Raw genomic sequence first — 16,373 nt, forward strand, 5'->3', positions numbered from 1 at the left:
GGATTCCTGAGGTTAGAGAGAGAGAACCCCAGCAATCAGATGCAAGCTGGCGACTGTGGGAAGAAAGAGCTCCCTTTTTACAGGAAGGAATCTCCAGCAGAACAAGGCTCAGGAAGGTACAAGGAGAAAAGAATCTTAAGGCAGTGAGATCTGAGATAAAATAAACAGATTTTAAAAAAGTGATGAACACTTTACTCGAGATATCATCTGAAACCCGCTATTTATAGATCAGACTTGCAGCTACTTGTCCTTAGATGTAAAGATGCCATTAAATTATTGCTTGTATCTCCAGTGAAGACAGATGGGGCATGTTAGAGCAGTGAAAGCTACGTCTCTCTGTGCTAATCCCATTACGGGTTAATCTGCGCTTTGCAGGTCAGTGTAGGGGAAAGATACAGGAAAAGAAAAAGTAAGTCCAACAGATAACTTCATGCATATGTACTTCTGTTAGTCATTTATCATGATGAAAATAAGGAGAATTATGTCATAATTATTGTGTGGGGATTTATGGTGTGCCAGATATGTGCTTGATAGGGTTTGGCTTTCTTTCTAATAAATTCTGTGAGAGTTACAATTTATACTGCTTTGTCATGTTCACCTTAAGATCTGATGTTACACAATCCATGCAGTATTAATCTGGTTTAAACCAACTACAGTTGCAGCTTCCCTGGAGCTTCAGCACTGACATGGGGGTCCAGGACAGAGCCAAGAAAAAGTTTTGCATAACCGCAGCAAAGGTTAGCAAACAGGGAAAAAACACAGAAGGTAGCTTTCAGGTCATCGTTAGTAAAACCTGCACGTCCCATACAGCTCTCCTTCTGCAATAATCTTTGTTTTAGAGACATGGCTCCATTAACTATACTTTTCAGTTGTATTAATGGTAAGGGCCTGGCAGTGAATCGAAACTCCCTGAAATTAAAGTTTAAAGACAGTTTCTGACTTTGAACAATGACAAACATTAAATATCGGAGACAAGGCTTAGCTTTTGTCTTGGTATAATCAAAAATACGGCCTACGCATGTGGTTTCATCGCACATCAAAAACAGGAAAGTATCTGGTTTTTAGCTTCAAGCAATAAATAAAGGAATATTTTTCAAGGCAAATATTCCTTTTACTTTTATTGGTGCTATTATATTTCTATTTGGGTTTTTATACAGCCTCTTTTGTATCCACATCCAAATTGCTGATCCCTCTCCAACTAAAAAGCTATTTGGCCCTTCCACATGAAAATCTGCAGATGTATCATCTTCGATTTCGGTTTTCCTGCCACAGAAGCCTTGTGCTTAATCTTACTTGGATGTGTTGCTCCAGGTTTGATCTCAATGGCAGAGCGGCTCCAACTGTCCTTCTCCACCTGCGACATCCTCTCGCGGGTCATCTGGTAGGAATCATCAGTGGCACACACAGTGATCTTGTCCTGGATGCTGCCCTGACCTTCCAGCTGCTCGCGGCCGTCACTACAAAATAAAAAACAGCCAGCTGTTGAACTTCAAGGCATTCTGCTGCTTTTTAAAAACATCCTTTAAGTTATCTCAAAGCAGGATGCCAGCGCAGAACCTTTGCAGCAGAAAGTGGCTTTGTGGCGGAATCTGGCTAAACCTGTGGTTCTGTATGTTATGTCACTGTCTAGATTTAGCTCTGCAGCCTGTGACATGTGAGAAAGGCTATATCTTGGTTCAGAGCAGGACAGACCATGTAGAAAAACCGCCAGGATTAACTTGGCTCCTGTCGGCATGCTTGCAAAACAAGAGTCATCTTGGCCAAAAGTAAAAAGTTAAAATAAGAACCTGGGCTCCATTAATGGTGCAAATAAATCAGAGATTTACAGAGTTGCCAAAATCCAAAAAACAAACAAAAACAGAACAAAATTTAAAAAAGTAGCAATTCCTGCTAATTTGAGACATTTTCACTATACAATAACATAAGTGACCAATGGCCAGTCTTTCGCTCTGTCCTCCAAATGTCAAAACAAATGCAGGGGGCAACGGGAGCAAGATATTGCTGTCATGCTGATGTGCTGTTTCTCTTGGCTGCAGTAACTGGCTGAAATGAAAGCTAGTTAAAGTTCAGGCCACAATTAGCCATCTGGCACCAAGAAGCCGCAACAGAGCATAACCTTTAGTTTCCAAGCATATCCATTCCATAAATAAGGCAACGCGGGTCTCAGTAATGAGAGGTTCGGCCCAGAAATTTACAGGAAATTACAAGTGCCCCATGGTCTGTACGGTAAGATGCAAGCAAACAGTCTCTTCTGATTTGCGAGCAAAGGGAGACAGTGTCTTCTGAGGTTATGAGCCACTACAAGAGGATCAGACCACTTACACATCTGGAAGCTCAAAAGTGTACTTTGCAAAATTCTCCACAAATGATGCACAAGCAATACGCAATCCTTCTTCATAACCATTTATGACCCACTGGAAGTGGGTAGTGGTGTACTTCTTTGTTTGCATTTTCTTCTGCATTTGGAACATTTTTGGGCCGCAACCTTCAGACAATACGTGGATGCCAGTAGCCATGTACGCAGGCAACCAGTTACCAGACTGAAGGGGGCTGAAAATGTGGATTCAGCAAAAAACAGTATTATAAATCTCCTTCCAGACTGAATCTGAGGCTGGCCTTCACCCAACCAGCCTAAATTGTTGATGCAATGCAAGATGGATCTTGGTTTAAACATTTTTGCAATCCTTTATTTTTCTTCTAGTTTCTTGTTCTTAGCTGATAAGGGGGTTAAAGGTTCGATGATAAGTTGTCCTTACAGAGAAGCTCTTTTGCACACTTTTGTTGTAATAAGTGATTATTTGAGTTGTTGCCTTTATATCAACCCAAAGCAGTCTGATCATTCTCCTCTGACCTCTGGCATCAACAAGCATTTTCATCCAGAGAATTGCCGCTCTCTGCATATTTTATTTTTCTGACCAGTCTCTGTAAATCCTAAAGATAGCTGCGCTTAAACCAGCTTTCTTCCCCATTCTGGTGGTCTGTTTGAACTTCAGTTTACATGCCTAAATGTACTGAGCTGTTGCCATGTGATTGGCTGGTATGTGGGTATGAAGTTTGTGTGTACATGTATTTGGTCTTAATAAGTGATAATAACCAACATAAATGTTAGCTGCATATTTTAAGTCTGCAGGTGGTTCACTGGGGTTGTGTGTGTGTGTTCTGGCAAATTCGGTCAGGCATATTGAGCGAGAACTTTTGGCTGCGCTTATCCAGAGAAGAATAGCCAAGTTTGAAGCTTTAACAAAGAGTTCTTTTTTTTTTAATTGAAAATATTTGCCAAAATTCTTTGCTGATTAATGTAACAGGGAAAAGGGATTTTTGATTAGTCTTCCATGGTGCTCAAAGTTGGAACTTGATTCAGTGGCAATAATAGTACTCGACTTGTGAAAATAAGTTTCGGATTCGTACCTCGACACATACTGATGGATGCAATCAAAGCTGGCCTGTGGCTGGTCTTTGCTGTCGCTGGACAAATAAAAGGAAAAGACACGGAGGGCAGAAGGAGACTCTGAAGTGGGAGCTGGGATCTTGATGTACTGTGGAGAAAACAGAGGAAAAGATTTTTATTTTAGCAGATGCAAATAATAACAAAGTCGAATGAATGACCAAGTTGCATAAGCATGTTAAACGCACCCACAAAACGATAATAAATGTATTCCAGGTTTTCCTACCAGCTGATTTTGTCCTTAAAACAGCTTATGTAAATATTGTGTGAGCGCATTACCACACGAAGTAAAAGAATGGTTTTATTGTTTCATTTGACTGCCAGCTAGTTGCTTTAACGTATCATTTTCCTAAGAGATTAAGCGTTTTTGATCATATTTCAAACTGTCAACTCATTGCAGGGAAAAGCAATTATCTACTCAGCACAATTTTAGGCAAGCTGATGCCAGATGCATTTAAGCCAAGAACCATCCAAAGTTAAGGTTTCTGCAATCACCATAAATCAGTGAAGTTTTTATTTTCACAACACAATGCCACAGAAATAAGACTAAGTAACATGCACAATAATGCATAATACCACCAAAGGGAATTTACTTTATTTCATCAACAATTTTACCCAACAGGATGTTAAATGGACAAAAAGCAGACAGAGACTTCTTTTAAACTTCCAGTGGGGTTAATAATATGCAACCAGGGGCCTTTAAAAAGATGAGTCAGTGAATTATCACTTGAATCAGTAAATTTATAGCAAGTTTTTGCTTATTTGTTCGGTTTGTGTGCAAAAGTGAACCCCCCCCCCCAAAAAAAAAACAAAAAAACCTATACTGTGCACTGGCTGCCCAGCACAGCAGAGCAGACACATGCAGATAACATGGTTTCTACAGGAAAGGGAACAACGGTGAAGTTCACCGCGAGGGGGAGGAGGATAAATAAAAACATTAAAAATAGCACACAGAAATTGGTGCTTTGTGTATTTTGACTTCTATCTTCTGTGCGACGGGCTAAGCTAAAACCTCCAAAGGGAGGCACCCAGGAGACATCCTAACCAGATCACAGAACCACCTCAACTGGCTCCTTTCCTTTTTAGCAGTACTCAGCCACATGATAGGATGTGGTTCTGTGTAGAACCTACGGACAACCAACGTACTGCCACATGGTGATCTTGAGGAAAAGGTTCCTTTATCTTGTTCCACCACCACAACACAAATTAGAATTTCATTTATTCACTGTAGAGCCTACATTAAACTCAAACATTCAGTGACTGAAATTGGAAACATGACAGTACGCAAAATCCCTTTGGGGTTGGTTCAGGAAGAGCACCTGACGTTAAAAAAATAAATTAAAATAACAATATTTGTTGCTACCTGCTGTGGCGACCCCTTATGCAAATAAAGGAGCGGCTCAAAGTAAGGCAAGGCAAGGCAAGTTTATTTATATAGCACAATTCAACAGCAAGGTGATTCAAAGTGCTTGTTTCTACATTACGTTACACACAATGATAAGTCATTAAAACAATTAAAATTCAAACTGGAAGTAACAGCTCTCGCTCCTTTGAGCACCCCATATTAAATTGGCAAAAATGGTGCAAAATTCAGCAAAATCAACATGGTGGACTTCCTGTTGGATCTGGAACGCAAGTCGTTTTTTACTGAACTTTACTGAATTTTATTGAAATTTTGTAGGTGGTGCTATGGCAACAAACAGAGCAATTTCATTAGCACCTTCATACCGTTTGTTCCCCCCTAAAAATCACACTCATGTTTGCACAGTAGTGTCTGATCCATACCGCACACAGGTTGGAAAACACATACTGAAACCAGGCGACATGTCAAAGTCTGTTAGAGAAGAAATCTGCCAACGCAATGTGATGATTATCTCTGGGGTAAAATGTGGGAGATGATTAAAAACCAAAAAAACAAAAACACTACAGTTGCTTGAGAACAAATGCTTGGACTATGAAAAATGAGCTGTGGAGAAATACTGCATTAAAATGACAAGGCTTACACACCTTTTTAGAAAGAACACAAACATCACTGGCTTCATTTTTTTGTTTTGTTTTCGTAGCATTTCAACACAGTCTCACATGTACAATGAATCACTCACACACACACACACACACACACACACACACACACACACTTTCTCTCAGAGGTTTTAGACACTTTGTACTGCTCTGTAACTTTAAATAAATCTCCTTGGGTAAGCAGTGTTTTTAAGAGTCCGCTCCACTGAGGCGTCCATGAGATCTCCTGGCAGACTCAGTGGAGCGCAGCAGAGCCAAGGCTGCAACCTCCAGGGCAGACCAATGCATGTGAGTGTACACATACACACACACACACACACACACACACATAATAACAGATTTGGAAAAGGGAGCATGAGAAAAAAAGTTAGGATCAACGTTGATTTGACCACAGAAAAAGATGTAATTGTATGTCTGTGAGCAAAATCCTGAAATATTTACTTTCATTTATGGGAAATTCGTAGAAGCGTTTGTTTTTTGAGGGGGCATATGAGTGAGTAAAGGCCACTTCATCAGCTACAGGAAATACAGTGACTGAGTTGAGTCTCAGAGTTCAGAAGACATCCACATTGTCATCGCAGTCTCCTAACAGTGGCCGGGGGGATCAGCAGTTTCATATCGGCCCATTCTTCATGCTGCTGGCAGCTGTGGCGTCCTTTTGGGTTGGGAAGCAGCTTAAAGTGCAGATATCACGGGGGATTTCCTCTGCTTTCTCCTTTTCTGTCCCCTCAACTCTGGTTTCATTCAGAACACAATGTGCAGTCCCTGCGCAGATTTTTCCAGCTCCAAGTGTGGACGTGACACAGATGCTCGGGCTTGGGCATTAGCACTGAACTGTACAAACACATACCACAGAATGTAGTTTCTAAGTTACTTAAGCTGAATATAGTGTAAATAAAGAATCAGACTCTAAAATAGAACTTATGATTGGTATGCATGCCCTGTTAGAAATTACTTTGTTTTCATTAGGTATATATTTACATTTAAATGGCAGCAATTACACAACTTTAGGAGCCAAAAATTATTTCGCTGGTTTAACATCCCTCAGTTTTCCATTAAACTCACATTCTCACATCTCTGCCTTTATTAACACTTTTGCACTTTGCACATGTTCAAATGCTCATTAATGCAAATATCCAAGCAGCCAATCACATGGCAGCATCTCAATGCATTTAAGCTCAAAGTTCAAAATATTAAGAACCATTTATTTATCCCAATTAATGGATGATCAAATTGTTTGTTTTGAACGTGACTGAAGTGTCAGACTGCCACACTTTGTAAAAGCAGTAACTTATTTTTGGCAATTCTGACATTTTTAAACCATTTTTCTGGTTTCTTGCTTTTCCCCCACCACTATTTGATATTAACTGCTCATGTGTTTAATTTAAAGCTTCGATTAGCTCAACAAAAGATCAACCCCCTTATGTTTCACCTGGGTGGAAAATAGTTTCTATTGCTTGCCCCCTCTATATACAGAGATACAAATGTTGAGTGCATTTTGGATAAATTAGCAAGTATAATATGGTCTCGTGTGAAGAGCTGAAGGTGAGGAATTGATGATGATATATTGTTTATATATCAGTTTTTAAAAATCAAAAGTCTCTACATATCTAGAATAAAGACATCATATGCTATGTTTTACATGTGTGCCACTTTAAAGAAACAACAAGAGCCTCATAGGCTATTAAACTGAACAAAACTAATACTGTTATAGGGAATTCTGATCTACTCTCATTCAGCTGTGTGGCCCATTACCTCTGTGTATTTGCCTTTAAGTCACCTCAGATGTTTTGCAAGTGTGCAACAAAGAACAGACGTTGGGTCTCTTTTCTTATCAGCCTGCTGCACATGTCTCTTCTTGCAGGCTTTCATCACAGGAATTTATACAACCTATATTTAGCTCAACTCGGATGGGACAGAGCAGTTTACATGTAGCTACACAGGTGGATCTCAGTTCCTGAAAAAGTTGTGTTTTTAATTCAGCCTTTGCTGAACTGTGTAATGTTTTTCTGAGATAGTCCTGCAAGTTAACACTGGATGTCTCATTGTTTATAAGAAAATGGAATACAAAAACATGTTGATTACACAGGGGAGAAGACCAAAAGCATTTTTCCCCCCCACCATATGACATTTCTGTTAATGATTCATAACGCGATGCCTGCATTTTCTTCAAAGCAAAAAAACAAAACAGAACAGAACAGCAATAAAGTTTAAAGTCTTGCAAGTTAAACAACCACATTAGGCACACAAATAAAAAGGCTGATTTACATACAGATGTCACTGAAATCACTAACGCTTAGTGCATCTCTGTCAGTCCAAATCATTTTACACCTACAGCTTATTTCACGCAACAACCACTTAAGCTGCAAAACCAGAGAAGCAGCCATTAAATAAGAGCTCATGTTTCATCTGAAAAAGCAGAGAAACAGTCTGAGACAAGCAAGGGAAAAAAATCTACTAGTTGATCGAACAGAAAAGCACTCATAAACTGTTTTGAGAAATATAATTATTATATTTACATCTAAAAGTAAAAGCACAATTACAAAAAAGTAACTGAACAAACAAACAAACTGTGCTGCCCAGTAAGACTCAGAGCACACTAGATTATTATAGTGTATTATAGTGTGTTGGAGACCATGACCTGTCTCATCATGATCCACTTATGTATATTGTTTATTTCTTCTTTTGTTGCTCATATATTGTGTGTTTTACATTGCTGTGCTTGAAAGACACCGTCGACCAGAATCAAAATCCTACTATGTGTTTGCACATATATTTGACCAATAAATGCGATTCTGATTCTGATTCTCTGCATCACCTCCTGCAACTCTAGTTCGAGACTTCTGGATAACATCTGGATGTGGATAGCATCTACTCTATCTATTACACACGATAGCTAAACATTAGTCAAACAAATACAAACATTAGTAATTCTGATACTGTAAATCTGATATCTGTACTTTTTTGTCACTCTTAACATGAAAAAGTAAAATTGTATTATTGGTATTAAAGTCTTAAATGAAACCTTCAGAGGTACTCTGTTAGCGTGCTAACAAGCTTAACTAAACTTAAGAACACAGAAAATACTATGCTAAATATTAGCACACGTAACAGGAAATTTATACTTGTGTTAAATGTATGACTTTGGTATTTCGTAACCAAAAACACCCCAGAAACACTACAACATAACTTATGCCGTAACCTGATGTACACCTCCCTGGAAATGTAACTACACATAGGGTTAACGCAGCTCAGAGCTGTTTTGATTGGCCTGTTCAGTACTGTCTAATACTCCTGTGCAGCTACTTTTTCACTGCAGGTTTTGGAGTTAATCAGTGACAAAATAATCATCATAGCTTCAATATAATAACTCACTGCTGTCAGCAAATTTCTAGAGGGAGACGCAAAAACTTTCAGAATGGATGTGAGATAATGTACGAAGGAGTCGAAAACCCAGAGGGACAAATGATTGCCTGAATATTCTTTGAAAATTTTAAATGCTAACCACAACAAAGAGAAGCATTCAAAGATGGAAAAAGTCCCCACGTTTTAATTGTATGTGGCTGGCACCACATATGAAACATCGGGACACTGCCAGAAGATAATTAACATATAAAACACCACGTAAAAGCATCAAAGCTGTTAATAGCGTTGGCCATTCATGAAAGTCAGGTTGAAGCCTCTACAACGATTCAGTGCATAAGTCTAAGTCAGTCATAAGCCCGTACCTTACTGAGCTGCTAGTGTTGACTGAAGAAGACAAGGAAGAAGTCAATAAGGAAAAAAACGAAACCAACATCCCAAAAAGAGGAAAGGGTTTAAAGTCTGCCTCCAATGGGCTACTGACTGGGGGAAAAAATGGATCTCCCTGTTGGAGCTCAGTCTGGGGGGAGTTCTTTTTTTCTCCTCGTCTTTTCTCATGTTGTGCATTTTCCATTGTTGTTCAGTTCCGGGTCACTGCTCGTGCGGCTGACCGGCCAGCTACCTAGCCTGACCTGTCTCCCCAATGTGATGTTTGTGTATTGTATGTACGGTCGGCAAGGTCAGTCTCTTAATTGCCCCTTGGGGATAAATAAAGTCTTCTGGATCTGAATCTGAGCTTTTACTTGGCAAATAAATAAATGCATTTATTTTTGCTTATATGTTGTGTTACTATGAGACACGTTTACATCTCTAAACATTGGCCCATTATGTCATAGATCCTACAGTTGCAGAGTCAAAGCCCCCAACTCAAGGAAACCTCTGATCAACTGTCCTTCAGACAGGGCATCACACAGCAGATCTCTGTCAGCTTAGAGACCAATGTAACCTTGGATTCACCAAGAAAACAAGGCGCAAACATCATTCTGCTAATTGTGTTAGTTAATGATACATTTTGTTTGATCGTAATTTAATCCCCTGACTCTTAAAAGCCCATATATGCAAATGACATAATGAAATAATGAAGTATTTAAAGTCATAAAGTTAAAGTACCACTCTGTGAATACATAGACAGCCCTCACTGCAGGAGGGGAGACCAGATCACCTCCTCGCTAATTAGCACACAAAACCCTTGAACGACCGATTTAAGCTACTTTCTTGACCTGTGGAGAACATTCTCCAACCCACTGTGATCTGCATATTCAACCTGAAACTGAACCACTCACCTTCAGATACATCACAACATCATGATCAGTGCCTCAACTAACTGGTACGCAAGTTACTTCTGAAAACCTGATCATCTGATAACTTGATGCAAATTAATTGCTCGTTTCTAACAAAAATACAAAAACAACTTTTACCAATGTAGTTACCGGCTACTCCCAAGTGATGCTCAGCTTGTCTCTCTTTCCGGTTTGGTTGACTCCTCCATATCCATCATTAAGTTTTACTGTGCTGATGTTTGTGTTTGACTGAAGCTTGAATTAGAGTTCTGCAGGAAATCAAAGTCGTATCTTATGACATAACCAGAAACCCCGCCTCGCAGGAAGACCCCTCCTCACCCCACACCGCAACTTTCCATGCCATTCAAGCTGTATCGACCTGATGCGTAGTTACATTTCTTGAGAGGTGTGTGGAAGGTTTTGGTGTAGGATTGACTTAGAATATTATTTAATAGTACTGCACAACTGGTTGTGAACAATTTTGACTCCAGTTTCTCTACAACAGTGGTGTCCAAACCCAGGCCTCATGGCCGGTGTCCTGCAGGTTTTAGATGTGCCCCTGATCCATCACAGCTGATTTAAATGGCTAAATTACCTCCTCAACATGTCTTGAATTTCTACAGAGGCCTGGTAATGAACTAATCATTTTGATTCAGGTGTGTTGACCCAGGGTGAGATCTAAAACCTGCAGGACACCGGCCCTTGAGGCCTGGAGTTGGCCAAGCCTGCTCTACAAAATAATCTAACATTCTTGCTCCATCCAGCCACCTTCTTCCACTTATTCAATTCAGAGTCACGCTGGAGCCCATTCAAGTTGTCACAGGACGGAAGGCGGACTGTTCCCTACAGGTTGCCACTCTATCTCAGGCCCAACACATAAAGACAGCTATTCACACTCACATTCACACCTTTTAGCCATTTAGAATCACCTAATATGCATGTCTTTGGACTTTGGGAGGAAGTTGGAGCACCTGGAGAGAACATGCAAACTGCACACAGAAAGCCCCAAAGTGGATTCAAGCCCAGGGCCCTCTCGCTGCGAAGTGACAGTCCTAACCACCCGGAACCAAATTTGTAGTTTTGCTATTTCAATATATTTTATCAACAGAAAACATTTTCTGTCTTATTGCATAATAAAAACTCAAAATAAACACAGAAACATGGTGCTCATGTGAGTTAGATAGACGGTGATGAGTCGTGCTGCTTGATTTGAATATGACTTCCAGTGTAATCTGACTTTCACGTGAAGCCTGATAAGCATTCATGGGTGATATGTGACAGCAGGAAGGTGACTAAGCACCACACTTCACAGGACAGAAGAAATGATACTGGTGGTATTTTTTTTTAAAAAAACTAAAAATCTGCACATTAACTTTTCTTTTTTTAGCAGCATATGTTTTTGTCAGCTTACAGCTGAGTTCACACATCAAACTTTGCAAATGTAAGGCACTTCTAGGTGAAAATTAGAAGTCTGTAATTGCCAAGAGCATCCACTTTTTATACAAGGCTGCCGCTTCTTCAGTCAGGAGTTCATTACAGGATGTTTTCACAGTAACTTTCAATAATTTATGGACTGTTGTGCTGCGTGCCGTCACAAGACTACAGCTGTCACAGATGCCCCGTCACACAGTGCACGTAGGAGCAGTAGCTGGCCGCTCCACAGGCAGACATCTAGATCCCCACCATCCAAACTACAACAATCACTCTTGTTCCCAGCCACTGGGGCCCATGCCAAAGCCAAGCGTATTCTCTTGAGAGACAAACACTGCAAATCAAACCCAGAGAGGCGCTCGAACAAAAGGACTGGGCACTTTAAGAGTTCAACTGACCATGAATAATGAAATATTTATTGTCTTCCTTTGAAGTGAAATATTCAAAGAATCTGTGGGGTTGCTTCTGATCTTTGTGCTTTTTAAATGAGGCAAAAAGAAAACCAGATTAACCAAACAGGGCGCAAGTAATCAGGACAGTTAGGTATTCTACAAATATTAACAAGGGTCTCCTCTTAAGAAATTGTTGTAATAAAAATTGCTTTGAAAAAGACTTCTGACCTCAGTAATGCTCGGTGACCCCAGAGGCCACAAGGCAAAGAGGCAAAGCAAGCAGAGCCTGAATCTGACAAATGTTTCTGTTACCCCAAATCGAGGGATAACAGAACTCATCATTCTTTTTTATTGTAAGTTAGACAGTTGGGCAGCCTTGTTCCAGTTTCTGCCTTTTCACTAATTCCCCCCACATCAAATATTATGCCTCCCCTAAATCGGGTCTGTGGTACAAAGTCCAAATGTCAGTCTGTGTCTCATCATTGTCATAGGTTTCACCATTTGTTTCCTTTGAGCTTTTCTGTTTCATCGGTGTTCTTCAATTGTTAACAATTTGAAATGTGATCAGGTTAAAATGGTCATAAAAGGTACTATTTTCCCAACTAAAATGTGCAAGCTCATAGGAAAGAGACATCAGTCAATCAAACAAATCTAAATCTGCCTAATTAAATAAAGACACCTGTGTGATCACACCAGCCCATCAAATAAGAAACCCAACGCTGCCACGCAGTGATAAATGAGCACCGAATTTAACTGCAGTGTTCACTTTAATGTAATTTTCCGGATCTCAGTTTCTGCACCAAGAGTAGGTCACTCCCTTTATTGCACACACAAATCCATTCCCTCAGGCCTCCAACAGTTTTAATCATGATCTTTCCATATTTATCATGTTACATATTAGGCTGAATAAATGAGCAGACATTTAAACTTTCACCTCCTTGGACTGTGTAAGGGAACGCAGCAGCAGTTTAAGGCTTGGGAAAGTTATACTTGGATTTCTCTCGGTTTCTTGAATGTTGAGCTGAATGCCACATCTGTGCAAACAAACGAAAAAAAAAAAAAAAAATAGAAGTACATATTTTATGTTTACACAAAATTTTGCATTTGTACACCTACATACAAGCTGCAACTTGTTGCTGAAGAGTATTGTGCTACTCACTATCCCATTATAATCTATAATGCAACTTCATGTACAGATGGTCAAATCCTGGCAAGAATTAAATTTGTTTAATGAGTTTTAGGACAAAATACTGTCAGATAATGAGACAGCAGTTGTATTTTCAGGTTCATGTGACGGGAAACAAACAAGGAGAATGAAGAGAGACATCTTGCACGTAGCACACAGCAGGAAATAATCCACTTCAAAAGCATTCAAGCTACATGCTTTTGAAGTGGATTTGAAGTGGTTTAGGCCACAGGCAGTATAAAAGATGTAAGTGGCCACCGTGATGGCACTCACTGGTTTTGTACTACAGATTTTCAAGTCTCCGTTATTTGAAATGAAGCGTGGAGTGCAAACACCAACATCGGCAGGCTTGGTTAAAAAACCGCATTCGCAAACTGCAGCACAATCCAGTGAGCACAACAGTCCAACAGCTGGGTGTAACATACAGATAGATATCTGCTAATTACTGCGGAAAACAAGACTGAAAATAACCCCCCCGCTACAATTTAATTCACCAAAACTGAAGCGCCTTGCCTGGTCTCTACTATAAAACAAGTCATTAGTCATAAAAATCCATTAAACCCCCCTATAGAGTAATCTATAGAGGCTAAAGCTGTTCCTTAAACTTGGATGTAAACATGCCTTTTAATGCTGTACAGTCGGGCTTTTTCAGTCTGTGGGGTTCGACTCACTTTTGAAGCCAGACCTGCCACATAACAGCAAGCTGACATAGCAGGTGAACTATGGTGGTGTTGTGACGCAGTTCTGATTTATTTTAAATTAAATGTTGTCAACCCAACCCTACATACTCCAAGAGCCCTTTACCTCAGAAAGTATTCATAGTAGGATGGCTGCAGTCACCCGTGCTATCCTTACACGTGTTTCACTGGACATTAAAGGGTGGGAGGGAACTGTCAGGTTAAGGTCTATTTATTCATCTAATCAGACTTTTGCATTGTTGCATACAGATGATGAGTAATGTCTAGAAAAGTTCACGGCTTCAGTGCATGTGTAACTATAGTCTAAGCACATCATAATGACTGGGTTAGGTGCGACTGACAGACTGTTTCACCAATGACGGGCACGTGAGCGGGATTTATGGCTCCGTGCGCTGTCTGGCTCCGTGCGCTGTCTGGCTCGGTCCAGTTTACAGATTCAGACTTGCTTGATCACTAAAGCATCCATGCAATCTTTTTTTGTTTAATTCTTAAAAAAACCCTAACAATAACTCTTACCCACCATAGTTAGGTATACAACGAGCTACACCCTAATTTTCTTCAAAATGAGTTATCCTTCGAGGTTGATCCCACCTAACGCAGTAAATACACTGTACTTCAGCTGAAGGCAAACAATAGTTTATGAGTAAGTACCCCTGCCTCCACAATGCCAGCTTTTTATTTTTCCCCACACCATCTGTTTCTGAGTTTTAGACCACAGCTGAGAGATAACGCTGCCATAAATTGCATGACTTGGAAGCTCAGAAGTGTGTGGGCAGATCTTTGAAAAGTGGCTGTCTTTACATACTGCTCCGAGAGCAGTATGAGTGCAAATGTACATCCTCACAAGTCCGCATTTGCAAGATTTCAAACCTCAAAAACAAGCTGATGCACCAGGGACACTGACAATGTTTGCAGACATTGGATAGCTTCTTTCCAGCATATCTAAACATTGAATCTTAGTTTGTAAAGCTTGCACAATCTTGCAAAACCTCCATTTTAATTAGACAGAGTTTCAAAACTGAACAACTTTCATCCCAGACAAAGCCACTCACTTGCACACACAAGATTTTTAATTTCTACCTGAAAAATACTCCCCATGCAACTCGCAGCTGTTCCTGAAGGAAAAGAATCAGCTGCTGGGTTTTTGACACAGTAAAAGTTGAGTCTGTCAGCCTCTGTGGTGACTGTATCTTAATGAGCCACAGTTCACTCTCTACTGTCATAAATGTCTCCACACGTTGAAGGTGCAGGACGGGAAAGGCTCATTTTCCTGGCTTTATCAAACTATAAAGTCGATTGAACAAAAACTGTGAGAGACTGCTGTCGGTGCACAGGGCTTATGTTTCCTGCTAGCTTTTGGTTGAATGTGGGGTCTGGGTGTAGATCTCATGCAGGCTATTGTTTCCACATCCTCTGCAGCCTGAGTAATGGCCTTCTGAAAACAGGCCGTCTTTTGTCCTGGCCTCCCCGGCTCCAGAGTGAGATGCCATGGCATTGCTTCCCTTTCTGGTTGATAGGAGGAGGAGAAGGTGGAGGAGGGAGTGAAACCTGTCGCCACCACCACTGTCTGTTATCAGCAGGAGGCAAATCACTCTGAACTGGCTGCTAATGCAAACTGTGCAAGTGTGTCTGTGCTAATCCAGCATGAGCAAAGAGGCTCAGCTCCAGCTCGTCTCACCGGGGCGTAATCAGCATTACTGCCACTCATAAGAGTGAAGGGGGAGAAAGGCCAAAGTGTAGCTATCAGCCAAACATCTCCACCACTGGTTTAAAGACAGACACACACACACACACGCTCAGACAGCCAGCCAACCACGACCCTCATCCTCACCACACTTCAGTAAACACTACTTCTCATCATCTCATCGCAAACAAAAGGGCCGAATCGTTCCCAGGGCCACAAGTTGACACATGCCATTTAAGACAAGTCCCCTCCACAATAGAGGACAGAGATACAAAACACAATGTGTGTCTGTGTTTCAGGCTGCTTGGAGGAGAGGGGGCAGGGGGTGGCAGAGCCGAAGAGGAGAAACATACAAAGAGAGAAACCAGTGATTTTGAGTGTTTTTATGCAGGCGTGCGTTTATGATCCCACAGTCAATCAGTCAATGCTTGGAGCTATACTGTGTCTTCTCTCTTGCTGAGTTCCACATGCCGACACTGCGTGATTAATGTGGCTGCCATGAGTGGGAGACAGTGCATGTAATCAAGCCCCAGCCTGTAATCACCCTCCATTCCTTTTCATTTGCAGTTTCACAGAGGGGCAGAGCTGCTGCCAGACCTGCAAGCTCCAGCACTGGGGCAGAAGAGGCCGATATGAAGGAAAAGGAGGAAGTGGTGCTGCGCCACAAGAATCCCTCGAGGTTTCTCCCCCCTCTAATGCCAAGAACGATACATCTCTGGCAGGTGCCCGAGGGCCAGACTGCCAACTTCAACAAATTGTGGGTCACTGTTCCTGACAAAATGTCACTCCTTCCACCCTCCAAACTAAGCAGGTTCCTCCCCTGAAGGGTATGTTACCCAACGTACCATGATGCACGTGTGCAGGGGCGGGGA

General features: G+C 40.9%; 1 protein-coding gene across 1 annotated transcript in view; it reads right to left on the reverse strand.

Moving 5' to 3' along the window:
- LOC146393500 (RNA polymerase II elongation factor ELL-like) overlaps nt 1-16,373 on the reverse strand; it is a 39,971-nt gene that overhangs the window by 11,249 nt on the left and 12,349 nt on the right. The window contains exons 3-4 of the mRNA XM_084930072.1: nt 3,409-3,536; nt 1,294-1,457 (exon numbers count right to left, since the gene is read on the reverse strand). Coding sequence (XP_084786198.1) covers nt 1,294-1,457; nt 3,409-3,536 — 292 coding nt within the window. The remainder of the gene's footprint in view (nt 1-1,293; nt 1,458-3,408; nt 3,537-16,373) is intronic.

This window comes from Perissodus microlepis, chromosome 1, assembly GCF_051167445.1.
Source record: "Perissodus microlepis isolate ML-2025 ecotype Zambia chromosome 1, ASM5116744v1, whole genome shotgun sequence".
In the NCBI taxonomy this organism is placed as follows: Eukaryota; Metazoa; Chordata; class Actinopteri; order Cichliformes; family Cichlidae; genus Perissodus; species Perissodus microlepis.